Raw genomic sequence first — 25002 nt, forward strand, 5'->3', positions numbered from 1 at the left:
CCAAAAAAAAAAAAACAGCTTAAGACATATTAATTGAAATTAGGAAAATATGTTAATTTCTTAAATATATGTTTTGAATATATTTAATAACGTAAATCAAAATATGTCCAAAATATATATTTTTAAATTAATTTTATATAAATATACAACACAGCCAATCAGTAGAAATTAGAAAAAAATATTCTTAATATTTTCTAAAAAGGTATCAATATATATTTTTTTTACATTTGTATCAATTTATATATTTTTAAATAAAAAAACATGTTCAAAATATATTGTAAAGATACATTTTATATAAATAAGTATTTCAAATAAAACAAATATATCCAAGATGCATTTAAAAAATAAAATTTACATATATAAAAAAATATCGCCAGGAGAAAATGTATTTATAATATTTTCTAAAATATATATATTTTAAATATTAGTAATGTATTTATTATTAATTAATTATTATTTATTAGTTTACTCATTTATATTTTAAATATATTTTTTAAATACATTTTTTTTTTAAATAGTTGCTTTTTCTATGTGTAGTCACATATTATGTCATCTGCCTTTACTAATCCAATAATTAGTCTTCAAATTTTTTTTATGTAGTTTAAACTTTTGTCTCACATAACGGTTAATATTAATAAACTTCACATAATCTTGCTTCAATCATATTTCAGAAGTGAAACCTCCTCCCCTTCACCCTGATACCCATTATTGCCCACAGGCTAAAATTAAAGTGTTGGTGTGATTTGATTCAGTAGCTTTATAGCATGCAAATCCACCCACTAATGCGATGATTCATGCGCATGAGTCAGGAGGAGCTCGGCCCTTCCAAACCTGCTCTCGAACAGTGAAGAACATTGGATTACAAGATTGATTTGAGTTTATTTCTTACATAAGATGTGTTTGTATTGTTGGTGCACAGCTAAGCTAATGAGCTCAAGCTAAAGTTTCTGGAAAGAGAAATGTTTAGTTTCTGCATCACTAGTGGCACTAAACAAAATTGGCTAGATGTATACTAAAGCTAGTGGATCTTCGAAGTTATTGCCCATGCAAGCTTTTTCGGTTTAGTTTGTTTAATGTGCATATATTTAACTAGATGCTAACACTTACAGTACATACAAACGTAAACAGTATGTACTTTCCCCAATGCCATTGAACTACATGTCTTAATTGCATATACAAAATGTCACACAGCCATAATCTTGATGTCTAACGGCGATGACCTCATATTTTCCTCAGGTTCCTCATGGATCTGGAGCACAGGATCGAAGAGTCCATCCTGATCTCAGACGTGTGCGACATCGTTCATTTTCACGCTGTTAACCACTTCCAAGTCTTCATCAGCTACGTCATCAACCAGGCGTACCAGGAGAAGAACTACCGACGGATACTGTAAGAAAATTTCTTACCTTTTACCTATTTTGAGATTTTGGGCTATTTTGCTTACATTATGTGTCGTCTTTAAGAATAGTGTTTAGAAAACATCCAAAAAACAGTGTTTATTTTCAGTTAGTAGATTTCAGTTACAATACATATATTTAAAGGACATTTTCTTAAAGAGTTTTTTCTCATGCACTTCAGTAGCACTTACATATACAATTTATTGCAATGTTTATCCTGAAGGTTAGAAAGGTTGGAGACTGATTTATATAACAATTTATTCCCAAAAATCTTGGTAAAAAGCATTTTTTTAAGCTGTTGACAGTATTTTTTGTTCTCTCTGTAACTCTAATGAAACAAGAATTTAGAAAATGACTTCATTCAATGTTTAAAGGGGTCATATGATGTTGCTAAAAATAACATTATTTGATGTTTCGTCGTTCGGCCGGCGGGCTTGCGGCAACCACATGTGACGACCCCGGGCTGGACTCCGCTTCGTCCACAGTGAAAGCTGATCCGGTGATCCACAGCGCAAAGTTGATGTATTTCCTCAGCGACCAGCACGGATCAGCTCCAGGCATGACGAAGCGGATATCGTCCTCTTTTGGAAGGCCAAACTAAGTAGTTTCGCTTTCACAACGAAACACACAGCGCCTTCACGACATGGCGGCAGCGGCAACAACAATACTACAGCGAGAATAAAAGTTACGCCTTCTTTCTTTGCATGAACATTTGGGCGGCGTTATGCAAATCTTCCCACATCTTGACGTAGACATGTGGGGGCGTGTTAGAACGAGCCGTTTTAGGTAGGCGTGGCTGACTCTTAACTTTTATAAAGAATATCTCTTTGGATTTGAGACTTTAGTCTTTGCAACTTTACAGATCTTCTTTATGCACCAAGAGCTTGTAACACTCCAAAGAGAAAGGAAACATTTAAATCTCATCATATGACCCCTTTAAATTGCCATTTTGGAATTTTCTGCTAAATTAGTGCATAGTTAATGCTTGTAATGCAAAAACAATTGTCTTAATCGTACTATGACTAATCAACTAGTGAAAGTATGGTTATATCTATTAGTTAAAATTGAGTTAATCTGTAACACTTTACAATAAGGTTTCGTTTGTTAACATTAATTAAGCATATTAGTTAACGAACAATACTTATATAGCATTTATTATTCTTAATAGTTAAAAGTTCAACAGTTACTAATACATTATTTCAATGAAAAGTTAATGTAGTATGAACTAACATGAACGTTTTTAATAACTAACATCGACAAAGGTTAATTAATGCTGTAAAAATAGTTTTCATTGTTAGTTCATGATAGTTCATGCATTAAATAGTGTTAACATACGAGACCTTATTGTAAAATGTTACCAGTTTATCTTTGGTTGAAAAGCGTTGCTTGGTCAACCAGCTTCACCATGCTGATCAACCAGCTAGATTTGGCTGGTGAACAACTGAACTACCATGCAGATTAATTCTGGTCCGAAATGCTTTCTTTGTCTTCGTGCGTAATAAGCTTTAGAATATAAGAGTATTTCCTTGTTTGTGTCGTAACCGAAACGCGTGACGTTGTACGTGATGACTCCTGTAATTAAATGTGACTCAGTGACTTGACTTGACTGGTGGCTCATGCAAGGAACAACAACAGCAATGCATCAATGTGTCACCTGCAGTCTTCCCACGCTTCCTTCGCTTAGTGAAATTCCATGACACTTTACATTTATTAAAGTGATCGTGTGACCATATACTTGCCCTCATGCTGTCCCAAGCCTGTATTTTCTTGTATAGAGCTCAAAAGCTGGATTATTGATTGCGTGAAAGTGTTTTAACGCAACATAAATCAGAAGTCATACGATAGCTTTGCCTGAGTGTTATTGATTGTGGGTGTGTACAATGACTGTATTTTCAGGACAGGGAGGGACAGTAGTGTGCATTTGTTGTGTAAATCGACCAGTCTGGCATGCATGTTCAGTGTCTCCACAGACCAGCTGTCTGCCTGGATTCTAGCCTGAGGCTTCAGTCCTCGCTGGCTTCTGATGTGTTGTGTAAGGGTTTGTGTAGGTGCTTTCATTTGTGTGTGTTTGTGAGCGTGTAAAGCTCTTGGGACTTTCTGCGCATCGGCCTGAGGAGTTTCAGTGCTTTCCATTCCTGTTAATGTTAGGGTTAAAGCCACTCTGTGAGTGTGTGTGCATTACGTTCATAACAACAGCTGGGTTGTGCATCAGAAACAAGCATGTTTTGTTGTTTTTAAGACACACAGGTTCATAAAGATAAACTCTAACCTCATAAACCGTCTTTCTGCTTTGTGACCTAAGTTCATTTCAAGTAGTTAATTGTGTTGTCCTAGAGGCATCTTGCTGAATACTAATTATATTTATATTCATAACAATTAAAACTATTTTTATCTTTAAACAGCATAAAGGAAGAATAAGCTGCTATCCAAACTCATTTCTCTTGTGCATTGCTAAACTTCATTCTAAGCCGCTTTCCTCATAGGCCACCTGCTGGGAAAAAGGCTAAACTGCACATATTTGTCAAAAATCTGTTAATTTTTAGGATATGCATGTAATATCATACTAAAATGCTAGTCATACTATGCTATTCACACTATCCAAAGTTTCTGTATGCAGAAATTATCTAGTAATTTTGGCAAAATAGATTAGAAGCACACTACACAGAATAATGTATCCCACAATGCAACGTGTGTCCTACTTGACCTTCCATTTGATGTGTGATGAAAGAATCAGAAGGAAAATAATGTAACGATTTTTAAAAAACTCTTTAGTTACTCATTATTTGATTGGACTGCCATAAGTTTAGACTTTTATTCACAATGAAATTAAAAAATGCCACACTTGAGGGTTTGTTTTTAATATAGTAGGCAGTAAACAGTACTCAGTAAGTAGTATGCTCATATCACTCTGCCTCAGGCCATTGAACATGACACTGACTGAAATTGAAATGTGCATTTATGCAAATTATTTTTGAGAGATAAAGTACACAATCTGCATATGAATATCTGATCTGTGTTGAGTTTCACCTGGTTAGTGCCATAAACCATAACCATTTCCAACTCCGTTGTGGTTTTACTTTTGGTTATGGACTGTAAATGTGGTTTAATCTCCATGTCAAGATTTATGATTATGACATTTTATAATCTAACAGCAATATGCAAAGCAGATTTTTATCTGACAGCAATTAAATGTTGTGTGCCAGGAGAAGGTGAACACACCTTTCCACAACAAACCACATGATGTAAAAGTAGTGTGAAACGAAAATAATAATGCATCCAAGTAGAAAAAAGTAACTAAGTAACATTAATTAACATTATTGTTTCAGCAGTACAGATGTTTGTACTGGCTGTATAGTCGGTCGGCTGTTTAGAATCTGATTCAAAAATCTTTTGAATCCGTTCTTTTCAGTGAATCGGGAAAGAATGATTTGAGTCACTTCTTTTTAGTAAATCAAGGTTTAAGGGACAAACATTGTGCATTATTATCATGATGATGTGCTTGTTTGCAGCTTGGATAGGTAACTTTACTTGTCTCATATATGCATACTATCTTACTCTCTCTTTTTTCTATAGAGTAGTGTGTATTTTAGTTAGCTACTTTTTGTGTAGCTTGCCTATCGCTGCCTCTTTGTTTTAAAATTACAGGCTATATTTGCATTAACACACTTGTACATAAATGTCTGTATGTGTTTTTCAGACAAGAAAATGCTATTTTCCGAGAGAATATATCCATTTTGGAGAAGCAGCCGAAAGTGAAGGGCCTCTCGTTTACCTCCTTCCTCATCCTCCCTTTCCAGCGAATCACACGACTCAAACTACTTGTTCAGGTGAGCGTCAGCCAATTAGAAGTCTTGAGTAACTTGTGTAGGGAATGAGTAAACCAATCAAATGTCTTCGAATTAGTTAAATCTTTCTTTAGCAAAACTGCTTCTTTTTTGTTCCAGAATATTCTGAAGAAGGTGGAGGAAAATTCAGAGAGCGAAAAGACTGCAATATTAGCTCATCAAGAGTTGGAAAGGGTAAGTGTGTGTGTGTGTGTGTGTGTGTGTGTGTGTGTGTGTTTTGATTCCAGGGTGTGGTAATGAGTCTTGTTATTAGTAAGTCTCATTGTCTCTGGACTTTCACCTGTCAAGCACGTTTTACACTGTTGTTCCTGTTACCAAGGTTAACGCGCCACACCTCTTGTCGCTGACTTTAACAGTTGTGAGGTGGAATGCTGCTTTTGTTCTTAATTATTTTCTTTAAACATTTTAAAGCGATTATTGCAGCATTCACGTCATGTTGGAATTAACGTAATTGTGATTCAACTGCTATTCAAGTCCTCAGACTCAAATTATTTGCTGTTATGGCAACAATCACTTTACCTAAATGTATCCGTGTGGTGGTTTGTTGTGGTTGTTGACAGGAAATACATCACCACTATATTAATTTACCACTATATGCTTTTGGAAAATATTTAAAGGGGTCATATGATGCTGCTAAAAAGAACATTCTTTTGTGTATTTGGTGTAATGAAATGTGTTTATAAGGTTTAAAGTAAAAAAAAACAACATTATTTTCCACATACTGTACATTATTTTTTCTCCTCTATGCCCCGCCTTTCTGAAACGCGTCGATTTTTACAAAGCTCATCGGTCTGAACATAATTACTGATTATAATGACTTATAATGTCTTTTTACGCGTTGCGTTGCATTGCATCACGCCGCGTAAACATAAAACTCTGTCTGCATTTGTGATCGGAGAAATGACAAACAACAAGTGCTACTCTACTGCCCAAAACTCGCGTTTGAATCATCAGTGGCAAATCCTTTAAATGAAAACGTACTTACGTGAGTCAGAAAAGAGAAAGGTAACATTTAAATTGCATCATATGACCCCTTTAACAACAAAAAGTGCATCATTTAACACTAGTGCATTAAATAGCATACAGTAAATAGAAATACATAATGTGTACAGATAACTGATTACATTTTGGTGTGGTTGTTTTGTATGTGACTTCACAACACTTTCTATTTTATGAATTCGCTGAAGATGCAAAATGTTTTTAGTGCTCAAATGTATGATTCTGATTATTAACACAATCAAGACACTACAGTGGGTCTCGGTAAACACTGACTCCGAAGACCACAAGGCAAAGTTTATGTCCCAGAGGTCATCTGCAGTTTGCTCATTTATAAAGATTTGTTAAACGTCTGGTAAACAAACAGCCGATACTTGAACTCCAAGTTGAAGTGAAACTCAAAAAGTATAATTTAGTCCTTGTTCTTGTGTGTGGGAGTATGTTTTTCTAATTGTGATGACAAAATTTCTGAGGGAATAGTAAAACCTGATGAACTGGAGACGTTCCTACAAGGAAATCAGTTTAAAATTGGGTTTAGTGGTTAATAAACAGAACTGCACACATCCCGCGGAAGAACATTCCAACCGGAGCTACTTCTCTAAGTTTATGTCTATGGCGATTCACGCAGGTATGTGTTACTCCGCAGCGGTGACGACCCGACCAGGCTACAATAGTCCAAATATAAGTACTTATTATAAGTGTACCGTAGTGATTCGGAATAAGACAAAAACGCGGTTTGGAAGATGAATTCATGATGTACTCGCTCATTATATACATTTTACAAATTTTGAACACAGAAAAAGTTACATAGTGCTGCTTTAATAATGGTCTAATTTGTATCTAAAAATGCCTAAAGTTGTATTTCAAGGTTAGGGTGTCTATGTGGGTTAGTGTAGAGTGCTTATAATTAGCTCTTATTCAAATAGAAGTGAATGGGAAATCCCCACATGTCAGGATATTAATGCAGATGTGGGTGTATGTTTGTGTCTCTCAGATTGTGAAGGAGTGCAATGAAGGAGTGAGGAAGATGAGTCGCACTCAAGAGCTGATCAGCATCGAGAAAACACTTGAATTCAAGTCGAAGGTACTGAAAGACTAAAGATGTTGTGCCATAACCCCAACGCACTCTTCTACTGTACTTAAAGGAACAGTTCACCCAAAAATATCATTTATTTATGTATTTCCAAACCGTGTGACTTATTTTCTTTTATTGAACACAGAAGGAGATGTTTAGAAGACCGTTAAAGCTGCTCTTTTCCAAACATGAGATTAAACAGGGACTGGTGACTGCAAAAGCCATAAAATATGTTAATACACTGTAAATAAAATAAATAAATTTCCAAGGTGTAAAAAAACAAAGATTGGAGTATATTTTACAATAAAATACTTTTTCTTTAGTAACTCAATGTTATTTGCTGTTTCTTTGTAATTACTTGTGAAATTTAGTAGCGATTGAGTGAAAATTATTTCTAATTAAATCCTACACCAATTTTTTTTCAGTGTAGTGTTTCTAATGTAAGTGTTTTGTTTTATGTACCAGTATTTAGCATTATTTCAGAATGTAATCATAAAATGTGACTCATACACCAATGCATTTTTTCTCTCAGCAATGCATAACAATGCAAATCTTGCCCCAGTTTAACTATTCAGATGCAACATATTTGCGGAAAATATGGTAATAGCTATATGTGATTAACACAATAAAATTTAAGTCATTGTGCGCTAAAAATAGTTTCTAGCTCTTATTTGCATTTGTTGACTCAAACTTGATGTATCTCATTCAATTATGATACATATGAGAATCAATGGCATTTGGTTTATTAATACATATATATAATATAAAAAAACACATCTTGAATTCATTGCCATGCATTTTCATTCTATAAAAATGAGCAGTGTGAACATTCTGTTAAATATCTCCTTTTTTGAGGCTTATAATATGAGTACATTTTTGTGTGAACTATCCTTTTCAAGAAGTCTTTACTTGGGTATCAGAATGAAACTCTTACCACCCTGATCTTTATAAAGTGCAGTTGTGTTCTCTTGTTTGCAGTCAGTGCCGGTGATTTCTCACTCTCGCTGGCTCCTGAAGAAGGGTGAGGTGCAGCAGATGTCCGGGCCCAAGAGCACCAGGACCATGCGCAGCCGCAAGCTCTACCACCCCATCTACCTGTTCCTGTTCAATAACCTGCTGCTCATCACCAAACGCAGCTCCAGGTCTGTGACATCATCAGCTGCACTTCACGATGTCATCGGTCGCTTATAATAAACACAATGATGTCGTCTGTTGGTGTGGACAATCATATTATAAAATAAATGATATAATAGTATATTATATAATATTTTTAATTTGTAATATTATATACTAAGTGATGTAAAAATAAATAATATGAAAAATATTTATTTATATCATTATGATGAAATTCAGTTTAATAATAAATATAACTCTAACTATTATAAATGAAATAATTATAATAATAAATAAAATACATTTTATTTATAATATTGTAAAATAAAAACTACAGTAAATAATACCATATTAAATATGTTATTTTAAGTACATTTAAAAATACTATAATATTTTAATTAATTGTTAGAAATTATAATAAAAATATTTAATTTTGTTTTAATTTGTTATGAGTTAAAGTGTATTTAATTTTAGAATCCACTCAAAACAGTGAGATTGTCTGTTAGTGTGGACATTAATCTAGTTATTGTTCTTAGTGTGAATAGGACTAAAAAAAATTACTCAAAAATAAAAAAAAAAGAAATATTTTGTTGTCCAGTAATGATTTGTTGATATTGATTGTTGAAAGATGAATGCTAAAATAGGTCAAAATGGCTAAATGTTGTCTGAATAATGTACTTGACTGATATTTACTCACTAGTCTCACTCTCCATTGTATTATGATTGTTTTTGCTAAAAAAAATATTCAGTGGAGAGAAGTACCAGGTTCTGGACTCCTGCAGTCGCTCCATGCTGAGGACTGAAGACCTGGAGGATCAGGGGCAGATGCTGGCCTGTGCGTTTGTGCTGAAACTGCTGGAGAACCAGGAGGACAGAGAAGTCAGCTACATGCTCAAGACCGAAAGCATGTGAGAACGCAGTCCTAAGCCATTATCACAGAGATCACAGTACATGTTTGCTTTGTGCACTAATGGCTCTATGAATGTTTACAGAAGTGATAAACTGCGCTGGATATACGCTTTGACTCTAATATGTTTATTTGTTATATATTAGATTATTTTAATATTGTAAGTAAAAATAATTAAATATTATAATATTGAAAAATTAAAATAAATGTTACATATAAAAAAAGAAATATTGCAAATACTATTAAAATTAATATAATACAATTTGTAATATTTAAATTTTCTAATAATAACCGAAAGCATGTGAGAACGCAGTCCTAAGCCATTATCACAGAGATCACAGTACATGTTTGCTTTGTGCACTAATGGCTCTATGAATGTTTACAGAAGTGATAAACTGCGCTGGATATACGCTTTGACTCCAAACCGCCGTACGAGATTCCTCTCGACCAGCGCTCACCAACCAGGTACATCACATGCATGCATGCACACCCTATGTAGCATGGCTCTATGCCATGCGTTTGATTTGAAATAAACTCTTGAATGCACATTGGTTTGGATAAAAGCTCAAGCTGCTAAATGTAAAAATGGGGTACGTCTGGTGTCTGAATCAGACAAGATAAATCCCATCTCTATTTGTCATAATGACACAGTTTCCATTTCTGTCATCATACTAGTTAGCTCTGTAATTGATTCAAAATCCCATTTCTCAGTCCCGTTCGTTCTTTATTTATCATCTTTTACTGTCCTATTTCTTCCTGTCCCAATAAATAAGTGACATGAAAGGCTATTTTATTATTACATTTTATAAAAAAAATAAAATATATATAATAAATAATATTAATATATTTTTTTCTAATATTATACAGTAAGTAATATAGCATATAATGCTTATTTTATTTATAACAATATAAAAGAATCGAATAAATATTTATGTTTATTTGTTATATATTAGATTATTTTAATATTGTAAGTAAAAATAATTAAATATTATAATATTGAAAAATTAAAATAAATGTTACATATAAAAAAAGAAATATTGCAAATACTATTAAAATTAATATAATACAATTTGTAATATTTAAATTTTCTAATAATATAATTTTGTTTTGATTACATTAATTTATTAAATAAATAATGTAATAAATTTAATTTAATTTAATTTCATTTTACTTTCTTGACTTGAATTAGTGAGTTTCTTTGTATCTGTGTGCAGTATGATTTATTGTTTTTCTGGTGCATGTCAGATTCTGCACAGGTTCAGTGTATCCAGTCGTACTCCTCTCAGGAACCTGATGAGCTCTCTGTAGAAATGGCTGATGTGCTGCACATTCTGGAGTGTACCGATGATGGTAAGAGATCACAAATGCATCGACAAAAGACAGTGTTTGCCTTAAATGAAAGACTTGCAATAAGCCATCCAACTTCATCAGACTTTGCTGTTTTTGTCTAGACCCGGTCTTTGTCTTTCATTTCTGCATCATCTGCTGTCATTTGTATAAACGTGTCTCTCTCACTATGTTGCTTCCTTTCATCTGTTCTGTTTTACTATTTTTGTGACACGTCCTTCCTGTTTTTGGCATATCCGTCTCTCGCCCTCAGGCTGGATGTTGGGTGAAAGGTTGCATGACGGCGAGCGAGGCTGGTTCCCCATCCGCGTGGTGGAGAGGATCAAGAGCGCAGAAGTTCGGGCTCAGAACCTTAAAGAGTGTCAGCGGATCCAGCAGGCTCAGGAAGGAGCGCAGGGGTCCAGAGCTGCCTCCAGGGGGCGCCGCCCAGCCAAAAGCCCCCAATACACTCCCACCTGGACCGACCTGTAGATAAAGAACAAGAAATGACATCGCAAAACCACCACAACCATCCTACGTTCTCCTAATTCCTGACCCGGTAACCCGGAAGCGGCGCCCCCTAGATGTCGCGGCGGACCGATAGTCATTCTGTGTCCAGTGTTTTATTGAATACATGTCCGGCGTCACACTGAGGACTCGACAGGGTCGTGGAAGAGCTCTTGCACTATAAGCACTTGTGTTTTTGAATCGCTGCTTCCATACAGTCCTAACACGCTGTTAGCATGAAGGATTTCAACTTTTGCAGTCACACACGGGGACCACTTTTCTGACGCATATGAGGTGAAGGAAAATAAACGCTACATCAGGACTTTTGTAAAGTCGTAATGCTTCTCTGGAAAAGGAATGTATTAATGTGCATGGTCACACCTTACTGACATTACAGGTTTGTGTTTTTAAACTAACCTCTGAGGACAAAGAGGATGTACTGTACCGTATGGAGCTCATCCTCCTCCCATCCACATGAAGAACAAAACGAAAATAAGTGAGAGAAAATGAACAAAGTTAATCAAATGCACATATATGGCATTTTGAATGCGATTCTTTGGGGAACATGGAGGTAAAAAATGCAGATGAAGAACACTGAGGCGTTTTTTTGCACGTGCTGCATGAAAGTGTATGAACAATCACATACACATTAAACAATGTTTTCCTACACAAACACACTACACACAAGAGAGTAATGTTGTTAAACCAGTCTAACAACCGTGTCCTAACCAGATGCAACATGGTAACTTTCCAGCAACAAGCCATTTGTCCATACTAAAAGCGAAAATGCTCAATGATGAGCCGTAATGAAGTTTAATATTAACTAATCACATTTTTGAATCACCTGTTTGTTTGGATGCACAAACAATTTATATATATATATTTTTTTTTTAATAGATTTGGGTCCATAAGTACACGTAAAATATATAAATATAGCAAATATGAGATGCAATTGAATAAGAAATAGCTTCTAACAAGATGGCTGATGTGAACTGTCTTTAAGGGAGATTCACCCCAAAATTAAAAAAAAAAAAATTCCCTCATGTTGTTCCAAACCTACCATATTTTCTTTTGTGAACCACAGGAGAAATTTTTTTTTTTTTTGTGGATCATTTTTTTTCCATTGGTTTTTAGGTCAAAAACATCCATTTACAAAGAATAGATGCTTTTGTCATTTTATTAGTTGAATCTGGTTTGGACACGGTTTACCAATCTTTTCCAAGAGATGTAACTTCCATGAGAGATGAGTCTTGCTGCTCGGCTGGAGTAGGTGTTTGTATCGTTGTGTGCATGTTCATATGAAGACCTCTCATGTTCAAACGTGGTAAAGAGTCGTTGCCAAATAATTGTCCTATTTCATTTTGTAAAAAGATAATTTATTGTTAATGAAAATAAATCTTGAATGTTGAGACCTTGTCATCTCCGTCTCACCTCATCTAATAAATGACAAACCCCCCGCTTTCTGTAAGAAATGTTCATTTCTGCCCACTTTAAGTTTTGACCTTCCTTTTTTTGACCTCCTGTCTCTAATGTGACCTACTGATATTCAGTGAGGAAAAAAATGTAGGGTAAAACTTGATTTTATCCAGATAAGCAGAGAAGCTTATATACAAAACTATTTTAGATGGAAATATATGACTGATTTCTCACAGAGACACTAAGCAAGTGTCACAGCTAGTAAAAACATGCTGGGTGGCATTGCAATAACTTCTTTTCACTGTAGACCTATGATAAGGAATTTTGAATATTGTTAGATGGAAATAAAGTTGACCTAAAACTAGGTATTTGCATGATTTGTCATCAGGCTATGAGATCAAATAAAAGTTTTTTACAAAAAAAAAAGTTTTAATTACAGTAACAAAGTTACAATTTCACTGAATTTATTTATTTATTTGAAAAACGTCAGTTGCAAAAGTCCGATGTCAAATTAAAACAAAAAATGCCTTCATATTAGCTTTATAGTCAAGCTTTGTACTGAGAAATTGTAGCTCAGTTGAGATGCTCTACTGACATCTAGCGGTAAGAGAATATAAGTGCAGCTGTGAACTTTGTGCAATCAATCAGTGGCTCAAAAGTCCATTAACGAATTAATTAATCTATATCACATTTTAGACGATTTACAGCTCACATTTTCCTCCGTTTAAAGATGATACCTATTAAGAAAAGCGTTTATGGTCGGGTTACTAACATTTTCTGATGTATTTATCAGTTTGCAGAAAATAAAGCTTGTTGTTACCAATTAACCTGCATAGTGTTTATATTTATACGATAATACGATTAAAGATTTATATGGGCAGCTATATCCTAATTTTAAAGAGACTGGCGGCTGTGATTTCTGACACAAGTTCTTCAACAGATATTTTCTTCTTCAATTTCATGGCCGGTTAGCTCAGTTGGTTAGAGCGTGGTGCTAATAACGCCAAGGTCGCGGGTTCGATACCCGTACTGGCCAGTTGTTTTCTTTGACTGTGGTATTTCAAATAGTGTGAATTGCCGGTAAATTCATATTTTGAGTGATTTGCATATTCTGGTTAATTTAAATAATATGATGCATATTATATTGTTGTTGTTGTTCGATACTAGAAAATATTTATTAGCCTTCACTATTCAACGCGCATGCTGCTCTACCTTGTTTGATCTCTGAATGAGATCAGTTGCGGTGAGCTACATGGTTTGCCTCGTATCGTCAGCACGTTTTCAATTGAAAAATAAAAAAAAATAGGGCTCGTCCGGGATTTGAACCCGGGACCTCTCGCACCCAAAGCGAGAATCATACCCCTAGACCAACGAGCCATATACATTGTTCAATTTCTGCATGTCTGAAGTATTTCAGGAAGTAGTAGAGTAAAACTGTCTTATAAAATCTTTGTTTTATAGATAGTTATTTTCGCATTTATATATATGAATATATATAATATAATAATATAATAATAATGTACGAAATAATAGTTATTCGGAAATAATGGCAACTTAACAGTCTCTTGTACAAATGCTTGCCGAACTTGAACACATACATTTGCGGTTTAGATCGCAGGTTCACATTTGAAGGTCTTACCTGTATTTCCGTAAATGATTTCAAATTTATCACAGTTATCGTGAGCTAATTTTATTTTATTTAGGTCTTATTTGTAATCGACCTCGTGGCGCAACGGTAGCGCGTCTGACTCCAGATCAGAAGGTTACGTGTTCAAATCACGTCGGGGTCACATGAAATGTAAGGTTTTTGCTCCCAAGTGTTTTATCCATATAATCATATTACCATTTTGGCGGGGTACAGTCCGTTACACACAATTGACAGCAGTGCCGTTCATTTAATTGCGTCAGAAGTCGGTGGAGTTTTACCTTAATTACAATCCACATTTCAATCAAATAAATGAAATTTTAGACCATTATTGTTTTAATTGACCATTTCGTAAAGGAGAAAAAAATAAGGGCTCGTCCGGGATTTGAACCCGGGACCTCTCGCACCCTAAGCGAGAATCATACCCCTAGACCAACGAGCCACTTAAAAAAAAACCGCTCTGGTCAAGAATATAAAGAGATAAACAAGGTTTATTTGCGTACATTTACTGTTGTACATGCTGTATGAAAACAACCATAATAATAATAATAAAAAACATATCCATAATAACACCCCCAGCTTTCTTACAACTGAATTAGGTGCATTAAAAGAGACTGAGTACTGGAGTATGTTTACTTTAATTCATTTAGCTGATGCTTTAACCAAAGCGACTTAAAAATCAGGAGTATAACAAAGTGAATTATTCTGAGGAGGTAATAACAGAAGTGATAACAATACAAAGTTTTAAACATTGTCTAGAAGCAAAAGCATAGAAATATTTTTTTTCCCCAGGCAACATCCACAGTTAAGTGCTCACTGAAAAAATTTTTTTTTTTTGCCATTTCTTAAATACTGCATTTGAATGTCCGGGTAAGACTGGGAAGATCATTCCACTGTAAATGTTTGGGAAAATGACACTGTGCCTCTGTTACAGTACCATGAGGTGTTGCTTACCCACTAACAGCAGGAGTAGAGGTCAGTATGTATGCAAACTTTAATGTCTTGAACTTGATGTGAGCGGTGAACGGTAGCCAGTGAAGATACTAGTATTCCATTCCCAAGAAATAATTATTGCATAATACACTGCAACATAAAAATCATTATCATCACTTTGTAATATAATAAACATTTAAATTAAATAAATCTGGTTCTAATTAACCAGGCTGGTGCTGCATTAAAGATATAATTTCATTTTGTTTCGTCATGTATCAAGCCTAATACAAAATATCATCTTAATGATAAATCAGTCAGGTTCCGGCCCAGGATCTTCACCATATTTCAAATCGCTGGTCTCTGATGAACTGCTTTCTATCACTGATTTTGTTTCCGAAGAGTCTGCAAACACAAAATTGACCACACAATGATGTACAAATCAACTGATGTGTTAAGTTCATCTACATCCCTCAAAAATTAGGATCAGCAATAACAAAGTTGTTCAATCATTAAAGTGTAAAGTAAAGCTAAACATGTATTCTACAATGAACCACTGTCATTTATATATGACATGTAATTTTAAACATGCATTTTAGATATCAAAAACACAGACTTAATTTTATTGATTTATGTATTATTTATTTATTTGCATTATTGTAATTAAATGATTCTAGATTATAGAATACAAAACTTGAGACTTCGATTGAATACAACAGACCCACATAACTTTATAAACATGAGACACAAATGATTTATCTTTTTAGTTAGTCACTAAAACTTCATATTCATTAATTTCATAGCGGGTTAATAGACCTACACCAGTAAAACACTGATCACACACACTTACCGTACAGTCTGAATATTGCTGTGAGTGCAGACGACACTGTGGATGCTCTTTGCTGATTCATCTGTGATATTATTGTGACTCAGGCTACAAGAAGAAATGAGATGAAAAGATTAAACAGAAATAAACATGAAGTAAACAAGTTTGAATACTGTGTTTTATATTTCTCTATTCCTGACGTGTCTGTGTAACTCACTCCAGAGTCTGGGTTTTGTGCAGATGTGGCAGCAGCGGCTCCATGCAGTGATCAGTGAGTTTGCAGTGACTGAGAACCAGTTCTGTCAGTCCTTCAGAATATTCCAGAAACAGTGCCAGCTCTTCACAAGCTCTCGGGTCCATCTGAGTGTGACTGAGGTCCAGCTCTCCTCCCAAAGCCTGTGAAAGAGCCTCAGCGCTCCTCAAAGAGCCTCTCTCGGCTCCATCTTTACTAATACAAGCCAGAAACTGCAGCAGCAGAGCTTTACTACAGCTGATGAGAGGAAGGAGAACAAAACAACAAACATGAATGTGAGAATAATATACAGGGATTTGATATGGAGATAAATAATGCACTATGTAATATTAGCAATGGAAGAGGTCTGTCAGCTGTCTTACCTCAGCTGGACTTGAGGCAGGACTGGCCAAAGTTGTTTCAGGGCCTCATCAGAGAGCTCAGTCCTGTAAGCTCAGCTTCACAATAGTTTGGGTTTTCTGAAGCACAGCTGAGATCATTCTACAGTCTTTTTTGGTTAGTTTCAAATGTTCTTGGTTTTCCTGTGTGTCTGTTAAATCCAGAGCAGAGCAGCAGAAGTCCAGTCTGTTATGAAGAGCCGAGAGAAGGGCATCTGCTGCCTCCTGCTGGAGATCAGAGGAACTGCAGCAATGAAGCAGCTTCTGCAAAATCACACACATGCATTACTAAACAGTCATGTTTATTATGATATCAGTGCTGTTATATCAGTATAACCCTGAGTTGTGTGACTGCTGAGTAAAGGCAGAAAGCTCTCTAGCTCCTCCTCTGGTATGGAGTTCAGAGTGATGGTGAAGTCCAAAGCCTGGAGCAGAGGAGTCACCTGGTCTGCCTTCATTCTGGGTCCAAACACTTTACATAGAGGTGGAATGAACCTCTCTGCATTCCTACAGGACAATCATATACAAAGTAAATATTTGCAATAATATACAATTTTCCTGCCCTGGTAATATTCAAGCATTTTGTTCGTCTTGTCTTAAGTTAAAATATTTACTGTATAAAGCGCATGTTTATAATATGTGGTGGAAAAAGCTTAACGTCTTATTTACAATAGTCAAATAGACGGCAGTATTTATCAGAGCTCAGTTGTGAGATGTAGGGCAGACACTGAAGTAATCCTCTAATCACCCAATTTGAAGTGTATCAGTCACACAGGATTAGTTTTTAGGATTTGTGTATGTAAATGAATTGTTGTTTCAGATGTTACCTGCAAAGTTTATGGTCTTTTTGGACGGGAAAAGCAATATATTGAAAAGTCCTATATGTTTGTGCTAATCATTTTACGCTGGACTGCCTCACAAACGAGGGTCAGTTCAGCGCTGGAGTTGTGCAAAGGTTGCTTCTGAAAGAGGGATCGATACCAACGCTTCCTGCGCAAAATCCAGACTACAGACAAAGTAAGCATCACGCCTCATATTTTGTTTTCCAAAATAGCTCCTTAGCTCTCTGTAAGACATGGAAATATTTGGAAATATTTGTTGTCCAAAACAAGTTTTTTTTTTTTTATCTGACAATTCGGTAAACAAATAGCCTACCTCTCCGATCGTAAAGCGGGTCTCCCCTCCTCCACTGAGAATGATTGACAGATGACACTGGGCTTCACGGAAAAGATGAAACAGCGACATGAAGTCTACGTGTGGCCAAAAGTATATTGCGTCCGTAGTGTTAAGCACTACCATAGAGAATGAATGGGAAAAGTTAAGGGAAGTTAAGCTGAGCCACTTTCTGTTTATTTTTATTGATTATTAGAAGGGTGCATTGTAACATACAAGCCTTTATAGATAGGCACGCCAGGTCGATGCTGATTTGCGATGCATTTGATTTTTATATAACAGTTCAATTTTCAGTGTGATGAATACAATTGCTAAATCCCATTGTATTCAGTCCATATCTGAGGCAGAACGTCAAAACCGTGTGGTGGGAACTACTTGAAACTAAAACGCTTGGTACCACAGCGCGTTGGTGGTATAGTGGTTAGCATAGCTGCCTTCCAACCCGGGGCCAGCCGCACATAGGTGTAGAGCGCTGACTAGCCAACAGGAAGGAAGGAAGTTCCAGGGAGGCGGGACGAGTAAAATACACCCAATTAGAGGTTCGAATCCCGCCTCGGCCGCAAATAACATAAAATGAATGTGTAATCATTTTTCATCTAAATACACTTTAAGTATTTTCGGCTGCCGCGCGGATGACCCGGGTTCGATTCCCGGCCAACTCAAGCTACATTTTGATTTTAAAACGCTCCAGTGAATCCTTAATAGCTGAACGAATTCATTATGCAAAACATCCAAGTCTTTCAGTGTTCTATTAATAAACGCGTATACAAATATCTTGTAACATTATCAATTCAGCATTACGAATCTCACTTGGCTTGAGAGACTCAGTGCTCTGCAGCCCCGCCTCTCTCCCAAAATCGAGACTAGTGTTCAGAAACAGCTGATCGTGCGAGGCAGAGGAGCATCACAGTCGCAATGTCATCCGAGGAGCTCGCACGGAAGCTGCAGCGCAGGCTGGACGCCGAGCAGCGTGACCCCAAACCCGGCTCTCCGGCGCAGACAGGAGCGGACGAAGAGCAGCCGCCGCCGGTGAGACCCAGCACTGCCATGAACGGCGACGCCAGCTCTGAACTGACGGAGAAACTCACCCGCAGGCTGGACATCCACGACGGCACAGCGAAACCCAATCAGATGAAGGTTTTCAACCCCTACACCGAGTTTAAAGAGTTCTCGCGCAAACAGATCAAAGACATGGAGAAAATGTTCAAGAGGTCAGTTCATTAATCAACACCATTTAAAACCCACCCACTGTCGTTATCATATATATTTATCTAAATTAAGATTTATCCAAGTCAATGAAACATTTAACTGGTATTTGGTAGTTATTTTAGGTCATAACAACTAAGAGTGAAGTTTGTGTGCTTGTGTGCGTCAGAGAGTTCTGGGATCATTGTGTTCTTGGATCAGAATGAATGATGCTTCTTTTAAATGAAATCCCTCATTTATTATTTTTGATTTTTTGTCTTTTATTTTCTTGATAGTTATTTTATCTTAATAATTGTATTAAATTTAAATTTTAAATTTTATTTACTGTGCTTTATTTCCATTAAAAGTGTATTGAGTTTAAAATTTAATTGTAAGTAAAACAGTGTGAATGGAGTAAACAGGTAGTTTTAGGATAGTATAAAAATATAAAACAATGCAGTGCATAAAATAAAAAATTAACACTGAGGAAAATAAAAATGAATATGAATGTAACATTGAGGTAAAAAATAACTATAGTGACAGGTGCATTTATATTGCAAAAGCATTGAAAAATAAATAAAATTATGCACATGGAGAATTATTTACCAAAAATATAGTGAGTGTAAAATACCAAGAAATGAACAATAGATTCTGAAGCTAATGTTAAATGAACATGAATGCTCTCTCGGAGCATCCTTGTACAGTGCCAAAATAATCTTTTGCTCTGGGGTCTCTCTCTCTGAACAGCCATTGTCCAGCTTTCCCTCATTATTTCAGTACAAGGGTCCACTCACAAACTCTGCGTCCCCATGGAACCCACGCCATGAGCAACAATGCCATCTTTGTCTGTTTGTGCGTGTGTTTAAATGCAGGGACTTGGAGGAGTCTATGATGAGAGGGAGTCTCTTTGGTTACATGCAGAGTTGTGAAAAAATAAAATCCCTTCATTCATTTTTATCATATCATTGGATATTCTTATTCATTTAATCCCATCAAATTCAGAACCGGGTCTCTAGTAGTGCATCAAAACCCTCCAGATAATAACAAATGGCAAACAATCCAGTGTTTGATGCCGTTTCACCTCAGAGACTTTGATTCTGCATGTCATCCTCTGCTACCAGGTCATGATTTTTCCAGAGTTATGCACACATAAGCATGTTAACGGATTTGTTTTTAGCTGATCCCAAGGTTACTTATGCCTTACAGAGACTTTACGATGAGGTAGATGTTTTCTTGTACTGTACATAAAATAGTTCTAATGTTTTGCACTTTGCTTCATTAACAGTAATGCTCAGTCAAGTCTATTAGATTATACTGTGTTATAGGAAAATAACCCAAACTGTATAGGATATGAAAGTGTGGATGTCCCATAAGACTAGGTTACGTCAGGACCGAAAGGTGTGTCTGTTCAAGTCATAGAAGTACATACTCTGGCCCACTTCAGATCAGTTCAACCCAGTTTCATCAGAGATGAAAAAAGATGTCATATATAAGAGGAAAATGGGTCAAAAGCAGAGTTAACACATTTATAAACACAACTTACAAACCTACACACTTCTGAATTAGCACACTACCCTGAAGAGATAGATAGATAGATGATAGATAGATAGATAGATTTTTTTTTTAAAGAAATGAATGCTTTTATTTAGCAAGGACATTTAGAATGTTAGGAAAGATTTCTATTTGCTTTTCTTTTGAACTTTCTATTCATCAAAAAATCATGAAAAAAAACATATCACAGTTTTTGCAAAAATATGAAGCTGCTCAACTGTTTCCAACATTGATAATAATAATAAAAAAATGTTTCTTGAGCATCAAATCAGCATATAAGAATGATTTCGGAAGGATCATGTGACACTGAAGACTGGAGTAATGATGCTGAAAATTCAGCTTTGCACCACAGGAATAAATTAGATTTTAAAATATATTCAAAGAGAAAACAGTTGTTTTAAATTGAAATAATATTTCACAGTATTACAGTATTTATAATCAAATATCTAATTATTTCTTTGTATAAGTGTGCATATTTCTTTATTTTCTCCATTCAAGCCTCTTTAGCACAGGGAGGGCTGTTGACCTGGAATGTGTCCGGCATGCAGAGGGCAGGACCAATATGCCAACCTCATCCTCCTCTTTCTGTTTGTTATTCTCCCTTTCTCTCTCTCTCATTCACTTTCTCTCACATACCAGGTCAGTCTTGTTAACCCTGACCTGTTTCATGCTGCTTCATGTAGTTCATAATAGCCGTTCTCAGCATATCTGCGGTTCTATGCAGATCTGGGATCTGTTACTGGACTGCAGTGCTCTGAATGCCAGGCTCTATTGCTGAATCTCTGCCCTGAGCCTTGGCATCTATAAATACCACAGCAGGAAACCAGAGAGGACAAAGAGAGCGTCCACACACAAACACATGCGATGCACCCGCAATTACATCAGGGCAGTTTGTGTTTTCATGCATCCACGCACATTTCAGGGCCGTGTGTGTAGGAGTGTGTTGCCAGTTGCTGAAAGCAGTTGCTGTTCTGGTCAGCAGATTCCCAGTTGTCTTTTAATCAGGGCAGGCAAGTGTGAGCATGTCTTAGTGGGGGCTGTTAAAACAGCATCGAACAAAGAAAGAAAGTGAGGATGTTGCGTGAAATGGTTAATAAATTGGCTTTTATGCAGCACTTTAACAGTGAAGGTTGAGCTATTTATGACCTTTCAGAAACAATGAGCTAAGGAGATGAGATTAGACGGCCATTCAGAGCAAAGATATGAAACACCCTGATAAACATTCACATTGTCTCAGATGTTTCTCTTTGAAATACCTTAGGAGAAATAAAAACATGCACATTTGCTGAAATGTTAGATTTGATTTAATACATTTAATGTGGATTGCAGGTTAGATAATTAGTAACATTTAATGCATTTGAGAAATTGTTTGTCCAAAAATCACTTGTTCACCAATAGATGCTCTGCGGTGAATGGGTGCCGTCAGAATGAGAGTCCAAACAGCTGATAAAAACATCACAATAATCCACAAGTAATTCACACCACTCCAGTCCATCAGTTAATGTCTGAAATGAAGTGAAAAGCTGTGTGTTTGTAAGAAACGAATCCATCATTAGGGTGTTTTACTCTCAACCATCGTTTCTGGCCAAAATATGAGTCCATAATTCATTATAATTCATAAAAGTCCAATTTCCTGTTGTCTCTCACATTAATATCCACCAGCATATTTGTTTAAAACTAGACTGTTTTCACTTGCAAACAGTGCTTGATCTGTGTATATTTTTCTCCTGATTCAGACTAGATTACTTTTTCAATGGTGAAAGCAATATTATGGATAGTGCACTCATATTTTAGCCTGAACAAATGGTTTTAAGGTTATTACAAACACAGATTTTCAGTTCACAGACATTAATTGCTGGACTGGAGTGGTGTGGATTACTTGTGGATTATTGTGATGTTTTTATCAGCTGTTTGGACTCTCATTCTGACGGCACCCATTCACTGCAGAGGATCCATTGGTGAGCAAGTCAGATAATGCTAAATTTCATAATGAGATCACTTCTAACAACCATGTGAGATTATTGTGACTTTTTTCAGAAGTGAAATCTGGCTTTCTCTATTTTGCTGTATAGGTGAATATAAATGCGATCTCATTCATGCTTTTCTTGACCTATATGGAGAGGGAGAGAAGTAGAGATGAGGTGATGTTCACCTGTACTTTTCTGCCACAATGAGCAAGTTCTTTCTAAAAGCATCACTCGAACCAAAATAGAAACACGTGCCCACTCCTTCAATCTCAGCCTCTTCACTTTCACACGATGTTCAAGGCAAACACTTCTCTCTCTCTTTCTCTCGCACACACACACACACACGCACGCACGCGTTCTTGCTGGTTGGTGTGGCAACAGCTGGATGAGACTCTATAAATACTCTCCTCTGTTAGAATCTCTTTTTCCTGCTGTTTCTGTCGTCACTCTCCACCTGCTGTTCTGCTGGCCTCCCTCTGCTGAGACTGGATAAATCTTCATGTCAACATCTCACTTCTGAGTGTCGCTAGTATAGGTTGATGTAATACATATGCTAAAATGCAATTTGCATTGATAAAATGGTCTGAAACAGCATATAGCATTCAAAAGTTTGGGGTCGGTCAGATTTTGTAATGAGCAAATGTCTCGTAAGCTCACCAAGGCTGCATTTATTTGATCAAAAATACAGTGAAAACAGTAATATTGTGAAAATTTATTTTAGTTTTCTGTTGTAATATTTTGTAAAATGTAATTTATTCTTGTGATGCAAAGCTACATTTTCAGCATTATTACTCTAGTCTTCAGTGTCACGTCATCAAATTTAAATATTCAATTTTAATTGAATTTAAATATTTAAATTTAAATCGTTTTACTAATAATGCTCATTTTTATTTATTGATTGTGATGAAATTAATTGTCATCGTAATGGAAAAAGAGTACAAAGAGAGTGTTATCAATACTTTACTTTTAGGTGAACTATTCCTTTAAATAATTTTTTACATGTGTTTGTGTGTAGATTTGACTCTGGTAAAGACGGCTTCATTGATCTGATGGAACTGAAGCTGATGATGGAGAAACTTGGAGCTCCACAGACACATCTGGGCTTGAAGAACATGATCAAGGAGGTGGATGAAGATTATGACGGCAAACTCAGTTACAGAGAGGTGTGTGTGTGTCTTTTTCACGGTTACAGCTTCGTTCAGTCTATCATAGTCCCTGATGACTGATTTAATCTAGTGATTCAATCTTTTGAGAGATTACACTCCATGCAAACCCTTTAGACTCACCTGCTCAGATGATCCGATCACAGCACGTTTGTGAGAGATAACAGCTCTGATGTGGCTTCACATTTAGTCACACTAGATGATTTTCACCTGACAAATATAAAATACTACAAATTTAAAATGAAAATAATAATAATATATAGTATTATTATTAATTAAGTATTCTATAAATATTTAAGTTCTAAAGTGTGTATATGGGTCAAAGACGAAATGGGTTTTCAAGCCTAAAAACAATAAAAGCTTTGTTTTATTTGATTTATTTTAGTGCTGTCAAACGATTAATCGCGATTAATCGCATCCAAAATAAAAGTTTTTGTTTACATAATATATTTTTGAAAATATTTACATGTATTTACATGTATATATTTATATTCATATAAATTATATAATCTATAAATATATTTAATATATAAATGTAACATATTTTTCTTAAAAATATACATGCATGTGTGTGTATTTATATATACGTAATAAATATACACAGTACACACACATGTATTATGTAAACAAAAACTTTTATTTTGGATGCGATTAATCGTTTGACAGCACTAATTTATTTATATAAATTTTACTTTTTTTCTGAGCAAAAAAAAAGAAGATTATTATATATTTTTACCATGATTTACAAAAGACACCCAGTTAAATATCATTCAACGTAACAATAGTTCATATACCAAAACAAAGAACAAAAATGAATGAGATGACATTAAAAAAAGTATCAAAGTTCAGCCCACTCAAAAATACTAATTAATTGTAATTTTAAATCTTTCCAAATCTTTGCCACTATCTTTCAAAATACTAGGTTTTTCCAATTTGTCATCAAGAAGTATGTAATCATTTAAAACATGATAAAGTTTTATATGATCACTTTTTCTTTTATTTATTTTAGTAAGCACAGGTCAGAATAAGTATGGTTAATTTTTACATAAATATATGTTATACTGAATTACAATGGAATGTTGAAATTTTGCCCATATTTTGACAAATTACATCAGTTTTTTAAAAGTTTTTACTACAAAAACACCTTATCAGTTTTTTAAATGTGACCCCCAACACAAAAACAGGTGACAGTGCAGCTGTGTGTTCAGTACAGTCAGTCTGTTGTGTGTCTGTGGTGTCTCTCTCATTCTTCAGATTGGACAGACATTCCACATGGATAAGATTACACACACACACACACACACACACACACACACACACACACACACACACACACACACACACACAGAT

At 35.5% G+C, this 25002-nt stretch overlaps 2 protein-coding genes and 4 non-coding genes across 7 annotated transcripts in view; 4 read left to right on the forward strand and 2 right to left on the reverse strand.

The window, feature by feature from the left end:
* Window positions 1-12210, forward strand: part of LOC107698868 (ephexin-1) — a 23955-nt gene extending 11745 nt beyond the window's left edge. Inside the window, exons 7-15 of one of the 2 annotated variants that reach the window (XM_016500001.1) lie at window positions 1237-1389; window positions 5095-5224; window positions 5342-5416; window positions 7233-7322; window positions 8292-8455; window positions 9176-9334; window positions 9719-9798; window positions 10579-10683; window positions 10934-12210. In XM_016500001.1, the coding sequence (XP_016355487.1) occupies window positions 1237-1389; window positions 5095-5224; window positions 5342-5416; window positions 7233-7322; window positions 8292-8455; window positions 9176-9334; window positions 9719-9798; window positions 10579-10683; window positions 10934-11151 (1174 nt within the window). In that variant the 3' untranslated portion in view covers window positions 11152-12210. The remainder of the gene's footprint in view (window positions 1-1236; window positions 1390-5094; window positions 5225-5341; window positions 5417-7232; window positions 7323-8291; window positions 8456-9175; window positions 9335-9718; window positions 9799-10578; window positions 10684-10933) is intronic. The other variant, XM_016500002.1, reaches the window with a different exon arrangement.
* Window positions 12211-13544: 1334 nt separating this feature from the next.
* trnai-aau (transfer RNA isoleucine (anticodon AAU)) lies at window positions 13545-13618 on the forward strand. Its single transcript has one exon. It is a non-coding gene; the product is annotated as a tRNA-Ile (tRNA).
* A 269-nt stretch (window positions 13619-13887) lies between these two features.
* Window positions 13888-13959, reverse strand: trnap-ugg (transfer RNA proline (anticodon UGG)). The gene has a single exon. It is a non-coding gene; the product is annotated as a tRNA-Pro (tRNA).
* A 341-nt stretch (window positions 13960-14300) lies between these two features.
* Window positions 14301-14372, forward strand: trnaw-cca (transfer RNA tryptophan (anticodon CCA)). The gene has a single exon. It is a non-coding gene; the product is annotated as a tRNA-Trp (tRNA).
* A 225-nt stretch (window positions 14373-14597) lies between these two features.
* On the reverse strand, window positions 14598-14669 carry trnap-agg (transfer RNA proline (anticodon AGG)). Its single transcript has one exon. It is a non-coding gene; the product is annotated as a tRNA-Pro (tRNA).
* A 3951-nt stretch (window positions 14670-18620) lies between these two features.
* Window positions 18621-25002, forward strand: part of LOC107698858 (EF-hand domain-containing protein D1-like) — an 8840-nt gene continuing 2458 nt past the window's right edge. Inside the window, exons 1-2 of the mRNA XM_016499986.1 lie at window positions 18621-18997; window positions 23505-23652. Of these exons, the coding sequence (XP_016355472.1) occupies window positions 18702-18997; window positions 23505-23652 (444 nt within the window). The 5' untranslated portion in view covers window positions 18621-18701. The remainder of the gene's footprint in view (window positions 18998-23504; window positions 23653-25002) is intronic.

This window comes from Sinocyclocheilus anshuiensis, unplaced genomic scaffold, assembly GCF_001515605.1.
Source record: "Sinocyclocheilus anshuiensis isolate Anshui unplaced genomic scaffold, SAMN03320099.WGS_v1.1 scaffold2168, whole genome shotgun sequence".
Lineage (NCBI taxonomy): Eukaryota > Metazoa > Chordata > Actinopteri > Cypriniformes > Cyprinidae > Sinocyclocheilus > Sinocyclocheilus anshuiensis.